At 41.5% G+C, this 13,946-nt stretch overlaps 1 protein-coding gene across 1 annotated transcript in view; it reads left to right on the forward strand.

Moving 5' to 3' along the window:
• The window catches only part of vav3 (vav guanine nucleotide exchange factor 3), a gene marked incomplete at its 5' end in the record, with an annotated part of 82,925 nt that overhangs the window by 25,763 nt on the left and 43,216 nt on the right, over positions 1 to 13,946 (forward strand). Inside the window, 5 exons of the mRNA XM_079292259.1 lie at positions 8,660 to 8,718; positions 8,844 to 8,909; positions 11,390 to 11,498; positions 12,392 to 12,493; positions 13,581 to 13,649. Coding sequence (XP_079148385.1) covers positions 8,660 to 8,718; positions 8,844 to 8,909; positions 11,390 to 11,498; positions 12,392 to 12,493; positions 13,581 to 13,649 — 405 coding nt within the window. The remainder of the gene's footprint in view (positions 1 to 8,659; positions 8,719 to 8,843; positions 8,910 to 11,389; positions 11,499 to 12,391; positions 12,494 to 13,580; positions 13,650 to 13,946) is intronic.

The raw sequence follows: 13,946 nt of genomic DNA on the forward strand, positions 1-13,946 counted from the left end.
GATATTAAATCATCGAAGCGAAAAGTCACCCAGAAACACCACAGCGAGACTGCACACAACCGCATGACTAATGTGACGAATCTGCACGGTAAGATTGAAACAGTGCGTATTTGATTGTTCATGATTATAACGGGAGCTCCTCGGGGTATGCTAAGTGACGCTAACCCACTTATGCCATATAGATGTGACATGCTGGCCAGAGCCTTAGCGGCACAGAAGTGGGAAATGCATGTGTTGCGTAGCAGGAGTGAGGCGTGTTTGGTTCGTGTGGTTCGCTCTCTGTGCTTGTTCGCAGCTGTTTTTTTAGCCAGTTTGAGGTTTCATCACTTGGTTTTGATGTCACGTTTTGTACATCAAGAAGATTTCCCACACTTACATCAGAATTTTAATGAACACAAGTGAGTGGACGCTCATCTCCGTTGCAGCCCTGCTTTTTGATCTAGTGATCAGAGCAGTGGCTGTTTACGTATTAATCCTGCCTACTGCATTTTTAATATGCTAAACCAGATAAGAAAACATTGAGCAATAACAGCCAATAAAGAGGATAGTTGACCTCAAATTTAAAAGACTGACAGCCATGATTCAAAGGATTGGAATATTGGACTTCTCAATTCACTTTCCAGGCTTTTAATGTCTGGAAGCCAATAATACAGATGACTTTATGTTTATGAACCATGGAGATTTGGATTTATGGCACCGTCTCTTTGAGTATTTGCCTGTTATGGCTCTGGTCAACACTATAATCCAGCATCGACGGAGGAGAGCAATAAAATGGCTGACATGTAAACTACCATGATGAATAGCGGTGCGAGGTACAACAAGATGGATAACCCCGCTTCAGCCTTTGTTTACCTATGGCCAGGTAGTTATAAATCACAGCGCAAGCACTGCCAAGCCGGAGATGCTGTATGTTGGCCAGGAAACTACAATGTCTGAGCTGCTGGGACTTGTAAATGGTGGCGCTACCTGTATAGGTCCTATCTAAATATATCAGAGAAGTATGTTTCTCACGAAGTTAAGCAGCAAGCCGAACAGATAGATTTATTTTATGGGAAAAGCAGTAGAAGACTTCTTCATCCCAGACTAAGTGCAGTTGCTTTCCTGAGTGCAACTCAGTTTTGGCTCTCGTGAGCACTTCTGACATCCTGGCTTTTCTGTCCTTTCAACGAGTTAATTGCATTCGCCGGCTGTCCAGGTGTAAATGAGGTCCTCATTAGATGGCTGCAGTAAAAACCAGCAGGCTTTTTAAACACGTCTACTGTTGGAAAGAAGAAACACTTTAAATCATTTATCTTCTAAAATAATTTATCTTCTTAAAATATTATTAGAATATAATTTCATACAAAAAGTTTTAAATTAGAGGTGTATTCACTGCCTCCAAAATGTTTTTTTACGGCTGTGGAGGAATATTCCCTCTTTAGTGAGAGGGATTGAAATAGTGCCACTATCATAATGCAGCTGTTTTCAAAAAAAGTAATCATAATTAGTTATAAAAAATACAAAAAAAACATACTTAACCATTTAGTACAAACAGGAATTATGCAATACATGCACTGGCAAACAACCAGTCAATTAATCTATGAATTTCACCAAGAAAAAAATTTAATACTTTGTGGAGCTCTCTTGCAACATCTCACAATTTATTAATATATTTTTCTGCACTTTTGCAGCTCTTCCATTTGAGAATTGCACTGTGGGACAATCGTGTCCACCAGCACATGGATCACATGGATTACCTCCTCATATTGACACCTTTGAGTTTACGTAGGTTTAACACACAACATACTCAAAGCCTGCCTAGATTTATTAAGTATAGAATTTGCCCATAGCTTCTGTATTTCCTCATACTGATGGCATGCTGTAGCGGTGTAAATCCCCATAAATGATTTCAGCATTTAATTGTCCCCTCTTGTCAATCCTTAGATCCCATGGGGTGAGGCAGGGCCAAATAAACCTGAAGTGTAGCGGTCCATGACTGACAGCAGCATCAAAGGCTCTGGGAAGAAAGAAACAAAATCTTAAAGGAATGTCCATATGGATTTTCACTGACCGCCTTAGGACATCGTTTACAATGCAGACAACCCACTCAAACTCGCTCTTACACTTGGTAGCGGTCTTGGCGAGTCTTTCATGTCTTGGCTCCCCAAATGAGTCTACAAGGAGCTGAAATGCGCAGCTTTTAAACAGCATCCTGATAACTTCACTACATCGGATGTTTGAGTGACTCTTAAAAGCAGAGTTTATATTTTCGAACTGAAACACCCTCCTGGGAGACTACTCCCCCCCCCCCCGTTTGCCTCATTTCATCCTCAGTTAACTGCAGGATAGTGTTTCGGCAGCGAGGGAATGAGATCGTCATGTCAACGTGATGAAACAATGGAGACTGTATTGCCAATTGGTTTGGAAGTGGGCGGAGAGATGAGGTTATGTCTTTAGCATGGCTGCCACAATGGATTCAACGATGATAACAGAAGTGGACACAATAGGGGGGACGCTGTGGGATGCCTCTTTCTATCTCTGAGTGAAGGATTTTCCTCAGTTATCAGCAGGCTTATATTGAAGAAAAACATGATCATTGATCCTCAGTCTGTGATGAATATGCACACACACACACACACACACACACACACACACACACACACACACACACACACACATTCTTTCTATTGTACTCGCATGTAAGCTGTTCTGGCAGTGCTGGGACAAGATCAGTTCAATTGTCACCAACTACTTAAGCTTTGAAAATAGCTTTTTATTGTCCTGTGTCATTCTGAAATGAGTTTTTTGAAGTCTGAAGAATTAACCCTGATGATGTCATAGTGATGTCATCAGAGTTATCGTGGGCTTGAGACTTTTCTTTTCAATTCTTCAGTGTTTTTGACAGAAAGCCTGCGTTAAGAACTCCAGATGTGGAGTTTCTGCTCTACTTTAACTAAATCTGTCCCTTGTGGGTCTAATGAAAGTGCACCACTGAGTTATCCCTTCAACAGTTCCATGTTTTATGGTACAGATCTGTTTTGCTTTTATAACTTTTCATGCACAAACATAAACGTACATATTCATTCATATAATACAGTGTAGTAACACCATTGCTTTGACTTGATTGTATCTTTGTTACTCATTGTTACAAAGAAAGCCTGCTGATAGCCACACACATGCTGTATATATGTCACGTATGCATATATCTGTGTTTGTACAGTGTGACTGGTGGTAGACTACTGGTCAGTTGTGAGCGGCCTGATTCAGACTGTGTGAAATACAGCTGGAGTCACCTCACCTGTCAGCAGAGTGAGGATTTTTCAGATCAAATGTGTTTGTGCATCAAGACCTCAAGCCGCGCGGGAACATCAGTGTGCTTGCGGAGTGCAAATGTGCCATCACCTGGCTGATGTGCTGCCCTATTAACGTGGACATAAAACATTCAGGGAGCGCAGGAGTGTGTGTGTGTGTGTGTGTCCTGAGGGGCTGCAGTCTGTGGAGGTTGATGTGATTTACCTGGACAGCAATGATGCCCTTGCTTTTGACCTTAACCCTGCTGAGATGAAGTTATTCAGAGGGAGAGCGATAAAGGCCTATACTCTGGCTCAAAGCATGCAAACACTGTTAACTTTCCTTCCAGCGGAGCACACCACCGAACTGAGCTGATGTTCAAGAGAAGGAGTAAGAGTGTGACATAGTTAGGAGGACAGGGAGTGTCTTCCATTGGGACGGATTCTGTTCCAAAAGCACAAGTTTGTGAATCATCTCAGCAGTTGGAACCCTAAGCGCAGAATAAACTCTCACTTATGCTCCAGTTATCACATAGCAGGCGGTTTGTGGCACGTTTCACTTCATGTTTTATAAATATGCAGGCGGTGCTGTGTCGTCCACGAACAAGAAACCCCCATAGCTACGAGCAGCCACGCACAGCTGTGATCACATTACTTCAGATGACATTGAAACAATGGATCTTTGATTTCACAGAGAAGTGAGGCAAAGCAGGCCCCATATCACTAGCCGACGATGTCAGACTTCTGGTATGATGACATAAACATGAATACAGATTTATGAAAACATATCCATTGGTCTTTGAAAATAAGTGAGCACAGGGAAAGTTGGCTTCTGAACTTTACTGCCATTCAGCCTCTGACTGTATCTGAGTGGGCTTGTGTCATTATTTTCCTACAGTTTTTCTCATCCGCCCTAAAACACGAGGCCGGCGTTTACAGATTTATTATTTTTTGCGGACGGAGGTCCAAAGAAACCCAGAGAAAAAGATATGGCCTGATATGGCCTGAGGTAAACCGTTTCCAAGGAAGTAAAGCAGTGTTCGATAGGCAGAACAGTGGACTAAGTGAGGCAGGCAATGAAGACTGAAGAGAAAATGGTAAACGCGTGTCGCATTCCAATCAGCTACACGCCTGTGTAATCCAAACACACTAATTATGTATTATGGGCGTTAATGAGCCGTGGTACTGATTGCCAAACATTAGCTAGTTTCTCTCGCCGAGACAATCAGGCTTTTATTGGCTGTGGTATGTGGATTGCATTTTATACACCGGCTGCATCTCTCAAACAGATACACACACACACACACACACACACACACACACACACACACACACACACACACATTCATGTATGCATATAAGCACCAATAACAATCATCAACCTCACGTGTGAAACAAGCTAAATTCACACACACCAACCTGCATTGTATTTGCTCCCTCCATTGTGTATTTTAATGCAAATGTTGCTTTTTTTAATGTGAATTTAACATTCATTGTTTGCCGCTAGGCCCAATAACAGAGAAAGATAGGAGGCCGTTAAATGTGCATATGTCCTTCAGTTCCAAACTGTTTCAACAGCAAACATGTTTGAAAGTGAGTGAGAGAAGTGTGTCTTTTGGTGTTCTCCCTGAAACACAAACATCACTTTCCTGACTTCCTTTCCTGCTTTTCATGAATGTTTTATCGAGCCTGGCCCTCAAAAAACGAGATTCATTCAGTAGGCAGTGAGCGTTTTCAAAGCTTGATGAATGATATGCAATGGAATAAAAGACATTGACAGATTATATTTTTAAACCTAACAAACCGTTATAGTTTTTTCAAAGGTGTTGGCAAAAAGCCAAGTTGTAGCTTTTAGTTCCTTCACTGATGCAGCACTTTCTTTCAGGCTAAACAACATAGAACATCCTTACATTTGACACCCGTCACACTCATCCTCTTCAGGGTCTTTTGTGCAGAAAACTAAAGCAGTAAACTCAATATTCTAATAAACGGAACAGTATGCTAAGTGTGAGGGAGGGCTCCAGTCTTTGAAAACACTGCTCCAAAGCATCAGGTGGGAAACGTCCCTCAAAAAAAAAAAAAAGGTCAGCGAGGGCTGCAGATGATGCTAACACCATGTGAAGGTGCTCTCACACCTGCTTGTTTGCTGTGGTCGGATCAACCACACCCCCATTTCCTTACTGGTTTTTCTCATATGTGGTGTTGAGAAAACCCTAAAGCAAACAGCTGATCTCTGGTCAGCCTCAGTTAGAGAGTCACGGATGGCTTTCATGTGTAACTCGGAGTGGTTTGTTTTCAATACATGCATTATGTGTAAAAATGGCGCAGGGACAAAGGTATGGACACAGAGTGACTATTGGCTGCAGCGTTTATCAAACTCATTTTTGGCAAATTGCCCAAGGCTGCAGTGAAAAATGACAATATTGCTTTTTATTTAGGATTCACTTAACGCCCCAGATGAGGTAATAAAGCTAAGTGGGTTCGGTCTGTTTTCCTCAGTTAAGCACCATTTTCCGCACTGATTTCAGAAGTGGGTAGGTGACCTCAATTACAGTCTGTAAACAGGAATGAAATGTTCCTCTTCTTGCTTTGGAAGGCAAAGCCACAGAAAGGAGGAATACAAGCAGGAAACTGGGACAGCGTACTGGGTCATGTGTGAAACCAATAGAACTGTTGGCATGTCATACATCTAAAATGCATCACACGTGAGGTGCCTTCTACCCTGAGACACAGAGTCTCAGAATAGATAAAAAGGAGGTGATCAGATATTAGAAGTTGTCTTTGTTTGCTTCCTGAGGATAGAAAGTTCTCTGTGGACAGATGAATGTGGCCAATATTGATCTTTTTGAGAAAAACACCATTTGTATATCAATGACAAAATGAAGCATGAAAGAACATTTTATGTACAGTAGTATATTATCTGGGATTTCAACAGAAAGTTTTTGCAGTCTATCGTATGATTACACTTCAAAGTAAACAGCTTCATTTTCTGACTTGAACTTGCACTGTCTATCAGTTTTTGAACAAACACTTGCAGTTTTAATTGATTGTAGGTTTAGAATTTCACTGAAAGCAGAGAGAGTGCAAGCACACGCACACACATACGCGCGCACACACACACACACACACACACACACACACACACACACACACACACACACACACACACACACACACACACACCATACTGCTTCAACTGCTCGGGTGTGCATCATTAGATCCAGAGGTTTTGCAGCTTTGCGAACATCAGGGATAATCTCTATTTGTTTTGCTTCCCAGCTAAAATGATTGCCTCTTTGAATTTAAACCTCTCATTTCCCTTGTGGTCATTTTCTTGACATTTCTATTAACAGTTGTGCGACCGCGCCAGTGGATGTAATACACGTGAATCTTCAGAGACGCCTCTCGGTTGTCTGCAGATGGTCAGTTTTGTTGCGAATGAGTGTGACTCATGTATCCAATGAAGCCAAAAAGCACTCGAATCGTCGCCCAAACTTGCCTGCCAGCTAAAACTGGAAAGCTTCCAAAGCTCTGTTCAGCACACAGTGGATCTTCAGCTTTTGGACACACTGTGCCTGCCAACTGCCCTCTGGATGTCATGCCCTTCATTTACTATTGGAAGGAGAACTCTATCAACTCTGTCTGATAACTGGGAGAGGATTAATAACTGGACGGAGGAAGATTCTCTTTGAGTTTTAGATGATGAAGTCAGTGCACTCACTCACATCTGTCTTTGGATTCACCATGTGTTCCTGAGCATACACTGTATGTTGAGTTGATTGTGAATGCACTGGATTGGGACACTGGTCTTCGAGGTTAACTGTCCGGGTGCCATAATCCAGTTGAGAAAATATCTGAGTGGATAAAAACGTTGCTCAATAAGCTTAAAAGAGTCGATTAGGCGTTGCACTGATATAACACTGTCGGTCTCAGGATGGACAGTGTAAACAAAAAATGTTAAAATTTATGCAGCATTTTCAAATTATTTTTTCATGTCAAAACCTGGGGCCTATATTACCCATGATGCAAAGTGACTGCCAACAGTTCGCTCTGCAATTTGTGTGTGTTATGCTGCCAGCGGGGTAGCGTGGTCTCGAGCTGCAGTACTACTCCCCAACACCTGTAAACAGACAGCAGCGAGTGCTTTGGAATACTTGTTTTTGCCCTGGGTTTTGCCTCTCGGGCTACATACAGCCTGCTGTACCTGATTGGAGGAGGTATTTGGGGCTGAATGGAGCTACAATGCAGGACCTGCAGACACCAGTCCTGAAAAATGTACCATGAAGTTTACTGTTTGTACTATATGAGTGAATATGGGAAGTGCATCAGCCAGTTTTTTTTGTGACTGAATTAAATGTATATAAATGCAGGTCTGAAACATTAGCGCTACCTCGTCTCATGATGTGTAATCACTGCTGCTGAACTTCATTTATCTCTGTCACAAACATGACCCTTATGAGCTTATGCTCCAGACCAGATGTATCTACGGTTACATCTGTGATGTGTGTGTTTAAATGCGAGGTTGCAGGCCCGTTTTCATCGGCACGTAAGCACGTTATGTCAGCGGACAGATGACCCACAAAAAAAAGAGGCTCTCGGGCTGTTTTCCAAGGTTGCAAAAAAACTGAATGAGCAGAGCTTCCCAGTCGAGCGTTGACTCAGATTCTGTATGAAGATTCGGCAGGTGAGTTTAACGCTGATTAGTCAAGCAGGTCACACACACCAACACACGCAGAGAAGGGGTCAAGGGCACGGCCAGGACTGAGCGCAGCGGCGTGAAATTACATGTCATGCTAATAGCAATCATGTCAGCCCACGCGTGCATGTGGTTAACTTCACAGCACGATCAATTACTGATCGGCTCATCTGCTCTCTGATCTGCTGCTACTGTACTGTTGACTTTGTGTCCAATGAGCCATTCTTCTGTGCAGCGACGACATTCTCTCTCTCTCATTTAACACCTCCCTCACTGTTCCCCTCTCGTTAAATATGTCTAAATATGTCTGAATGGGTTTTGTGCGTGTTATGATTTTAGATGCAACGCAAAATTTGCTTACATGTTAAAACAAACCCAAATATTATTGTATGATTATATATATGAAATGCTTGTTTGTTGGCTTGCACAACTGAATTAGCTCTGATGGAATGTAACTATCCGTCTGTTGTTGCACACAAATAAATGACACAGTTACGGTATGTGTCAGCGGCAGAGTTGGAGTGTTTGAGAATGCTGCCCTCATGTGCCCCCGCTTAGAAATGCAGCACAATTGGAGCACCAAGGCCCAAACAACAAACCCCATCAGTCCCAAATCTTGCTTTCCATCCTGTAAATGTTCTTTGTGATGTAAATAATATTCATAAGGTAACTATAATTCTTATTTCCATTGCAGGTTATGGACACACTCTCTAAACTTTCCCACACAGCGATTGCACAACAAACTGGAATCAGGTATGTGGAAGTGAAATGAGTCCAATATAATGTGTAACATGATGATACAGGATTATACAACACAATCCACTAGGTGGTCTATGGCAGAGTATATAATGACGATGCTCTTTGATTCCCTTTAAAAGGCCCTATCCATCTGAAGAGAGTGTTGAAGATGAGGATATCTACAACCACCTGGAGGACCTTATAGAGTACGTATTATCTCCTAAACACACTCATTTGCATAACACACACCCTTCTCTTTTACATACTTGTGAGGATTTTCACAAGAACTTCATTTGAAAAAGTTATTTGTCAGTTTAGTCCCAAGTGTCCCGACCACATAAAGAAATCTACAGGCTGTTTTGTGGGCACAGGAAACATTTGTTCCCTGGGTGTTGACTGGAAGGCAGCCACCTCCTCCAAAGCTGTGAGCCCACTCTTTTATTAGTGAGCCGCAAGTCGTGTTGGCTTGATCCTTTTTTTCAGCCAGTTTTCACACCTATTGTTTCTCACACACATATGAAAGTGTTGCAGGTTTAAATTATACATTTACACATATACGTATACCTTTAAAGCCTGTTTAAACTTGAGTGAATTGTTTTAGGGACATCAAATTAAACTGAAAAATTGACTGAAATGTATTGTTTTCTAATAACATTTGAACATAAAGTCTTGCAGTCTACAGGCAAGCCAGATGCCATGCACTTAATGATGAGAGCTAAACATCTTCTGATTGGTGTTTTCGACAATTGTATTCTGAAAGAATTTCATCAAAACAATAAATATTAAAACTGAATAAGGAACAAAAGTCACAATACATACTGCAAACCACTCCTGACACAAAGCCCTTTATCTAAATGTTATGCGGCAATAAAAACTGAATCCGAAAGACAGTACATGCTGAAGTGAATGTCTTCCTACAGCCACCAGTGGAGTCGCCTTTTGATTCATGATACTTATAGTTATCTTTTGTTGGTTAGAGTCAAATATATCTTCCTGGACCTAAGCACAAACCATTAGCACATCTGGAAACATCTAGGGATTGGTTTTGACTTGAATTTCAAGGGCAAGTAGCTTGTGTGGCGATATAAGTCAGCGGAGACAGATAATCTTACAGTAAAACTGCTGTTGGGAAGGCCAACACTGACACGGTGCTCTGGTCTGTGTTCAGCGCAGACAGCTTCTGCAGTAGGAAGCAGCCCACTAGTCAGTAGTAGTGAGGAAAACAGCCGTCTGACAGCAGCCAGCAGTGGTTGGGAGCTGGAAGTGGCAGCCCGGATGACACTGAACAGAGCCGTGTTCACCTCTCAACTCCCATCTGCTCAGTGTCCAGCAGCAAATGGAAAACAACTAACGTACCCATTCCATTGACCATCTAGAGCCAACTGTATGAACTCTTAACACTAGTCGTCAAACGTCATGATCAAATTACATGTTTTAAGGCCAATTATGTGTTTAACAGAGCAATGATTCAATTATATAAAGAGCATGTTCTGTATATTACCTGTCATGCTTCTTTTCTGATTTATCATTGGCTTAATTCACTTTGATGCAACAGCAGCTCAGAGACAATCTGCCTCTTGATCCCTTGAGAAAATCTAATTATTTAGAAGATGCAATCAGGCAGCTTCATGCTCCACAACAAAATGCCCAGTGTGTGGCTGGAATAGATGTACGTGGAACTTTTATTAAATGTGGAAATTGTAATAAATTAAACAGCTTGTCCTGTATATTTACATACTAGAGTGAAAGTTCAAAAGTACTTTTAAAGCCCTTTCCAACTGAAGCCCCGCCCTCTTCAAACCAGCGAGATGAGCAGAGAGAAATACAGAAATGTGTCATGAGAAATAAGCAAAACGGTTAACATTTTGGCAACTCTTTTTACATTATGCAGGACCCTCTCACTCATAGTAAGAAGTGGATTAAGAATTTCCAGAGCCTTTAAACTCTGAATCTTTCAATAGTTAGAGCGTCTTTATCTTCCGTAACATGGTGTATTTCAGAGTGAGCCAGAATATGAGAGCTGTTTCTTTAAAGCCACAACTCCTTCACCCTCCAACATTGTTCGATCAGGAATCTAAAATTAGTATCAAAGCGTTGATTCTTTTTTTTTTTTTTTACTTTTATTGTCTTGAAATATATTTGGTTCATGTTTGTTCTTGTATTCATTTCAGGGGTATCGCTCCACTTGTACAATGAGTGTTATAGTATACTTGTTCTTTCTATGCAAATAAGTACATCAGTCCCTGCTGGTCAAAACAGCATGCTAGGTACACATACAAAAAAGTGCGTTACAAATAAAATGCATTATTATTATTATTATTAAAAAGGGCGAGAACACACATATAAGCACTGAGTCATGTCATGTTAGGCCAGTTGCTAAGGTACAGTAATTGGCTCAGATGTGAGCAGTCAGAACAGGCCTATGGCGTCACACATAACAGTCTTTACTCGTGTGTGTGTGTGTTTTTTCTGAGCCACTTTCACAGCCATGGATTAAGTGTTGTCCCCAGCTAAGAAGATTTGTAGTAAAGTATTAAAATCCACTTCTGTTAAACCAGAACTGTGTGTGATTTTGCTTGAACCTTTCATGTGGCTGTCATGAGGGGTAAAAACCATTACAGTAAAACTCAAACAGCTGTCTGACGTAATGTGATGTCGGTATCATATTCTGTCATCTGTGGTGCAGCGAGAACGGGGTGGAGGATGAGGAGGACCTGTATGACTGCGTGTATGACGATGAAGATGGAGGCGAGATCTATGAGGACCTGATGAAGACAGAAGCCATCCCTCCTCCGGTTAGTCGTCCGCGCTCTGACTTCACTTCTTTACCATGGCTGAGATTGCCACTTAACGCATTTAGTTACCATCTGCATTAAAGAAATAGCGTGACATTTCATGAAATATGCAAATTTGATAATTCGAAAATTGATACTACTTTCAATTCTGTAAGATAACTAAATGTGAAGTTATAGAGCCAGCGGTCGATTAGCTTAGCTGAGCATAAAAGCTGGAAGCTAACACAAAAATCTGTCTACCAGCACCTCTAAAGTTCACAAATTAACAGAATACAGGATATCTTATTCGTCAAAAGTTTTTCTTGGAGTTATGCTCAACTATTTCTTGGCCGGGCGCTGTAACTCAGGCCAGCTTTTTTCCCCCACTGCCTTCCAGTCTTTGTGCTAAGCTAGGCTGCTAGCCATAGCTTCATATTTAGCGTACACTGTCTCACGGCTAAATCTGGGCATTGAAGTCCAGAAATAACTCTCATGTTGCCTTTTTTGGGCTGCTAGTGCGTGAAATTGCCTCTTTCGAGCTTTATGGTACCAAGTTGATGAACTATTGGTATTTAAGTGAAAGTCAACAGAAATGTAGAGACCCTTTTAACCTTACACGCAATGTAAATTCACATTTGATATTTTTTAAAGGTTCGGAATTACTAAATTATTTTGTATATTTATTTACATTATAAATGCTTAGTTAAATAACAAATGATGGTACCTCCTACTCGTATCATAATTGGCAGACAATCTAGTGAGCATGTGTGACTCTGACCTTGCTCTTTAGGGTTGCACAGATTACATCTGGTTGCAGACTCAACAGTTTGTCAGCCCACAGCGCTGACACATAGTAACAGTCCTGTATGTGTGTGTGTGTGTGTGTGTGTGTGTGTGTGTGTGTGTGTGTGTAGGCGTTCCAGAAGCAAGCAGAGACTGACATCAGGAGTTGCTGTTTAACAGAGATCAAGCAGACAGAGGAGAAATACACTGAGACCCTGGAGTCTATAGAGAAGGTACTGACTCACTAAAAGGGCTCGTTATTGTCACTGAACATTTTTGCTGTGTATTTATGCAATTGGTTTTGTGGTATAGACCTGAAAAGTACTTCACATGAAAAAGAAAAAATTGAGAATTCATTAAAAAAAAATCTACAAGAAATTGAAGTAGCCCAACAATATTTTTCTTCTTTCCTGTCAAATTAATAATCACGCATCACCTTCGATTTATCCCCTAACCCCATTAGAGATTCCGACTCTCAGGCTGGGAAACACTGGTCCTACACTGTAAATGTAGTGTGTTTAGAAGTTGAAGTCTGAAAGAAACCCCACCTTTCCTGTTAAATGAAAGGAGGGATATGTACTAACATCATGACTTACAGGAACAGTTCTAAATGAGCAAGAAATATTAATGTATTACTGCACAATTTGTGCAGTGAAAGCATGACCAGAGCACTAGAAATCAAATTGGCCTCCTTATCACTTGCAGTATAACAAACTGCAAAACTGACTGACTGTAATTTGAGGTATAATGGAAAAAAGAATGAGTAGTGTAACAAATATGTACTCCCAGAGAGAAAATAATATAATTTTATTTTTGAAATGAGTAGTGGGTAATGATGAGTATTGCCAGCACCAAACCATAAGAATAGACCTTTTGTCGTGGATGTTTTCCGCCTTACCCTGCACTTCTACAGAGCAGTGGGAAGGAGGCCCGCCGTCTCTCACCCCCCCGGCCACAGCTACTTCTCCCTCTTGTGTACGTTCACGTCTGGAAAAAGACCTTGCTTGCTGTCCCAGCGGAGTACCGAGTAGATGACTTTCGATATGAAGTGGATGGTGGAAGTTAGATTGCGCTCGCCCACTCCTTTCAGATGTAGAGGTGACTATGCGGCGGGAGTTTTCTGAGAGGAAATCATTAAATTGCAAACTCTGAAAATGAGATTATTGTCGTGACCCAGACAGTCCTCCTTGTGTTTGCTGACTGCAGCTCTTTGCAACAAGGCCCCATAATATAATAGCTTCTCGCACAATGTTTTTCCCACTCTTACTCTGGAGGGGACGAGCTTCATTCTCTCACGTTCTCTCTTCATCTCTGCTGCAGCACTTTATGACGCCCCTCACCATGTTTCTATCCATGGCCGAGATGGAAAAGGTGTTTGTGAATATCCCGGTAAGTCATTGTCTTTACATGGTAACGATTCAACCGGGTGGTCAACTCAAGGTCACCAAAGCCTTTGTTGATGGCCCTTTTTCATTGAACACATGTTGTCAGGTCACAGTAGGACAGTCACAGGTTCCACATTTTTCCAAATTGAAACCCAACTGTCCATGCGGCATTAGAAGTGCATTAAATACATTCGAATTAGTAGCAAGACGAAGAGTCTACAGGCATGCTAGCTGACTGTACCTTTGGGGAAATGCTAATGTCAGCATGCTAACATGTTCACAATGACAAAGCACACTGTTT

Source organism: Melanostigma gelatinosum (assembly GCF_949748355.1).
Source record: "Melanostigma gelatinosum genome assembly, chromosome: 20".
Taxonomy (NCBI): Eukaryota; Metazoa; Chordata; class Actinopteri; order Perciformes; family Zoarcidae; genus Melanostigma; species Melanostigma gelatinosum.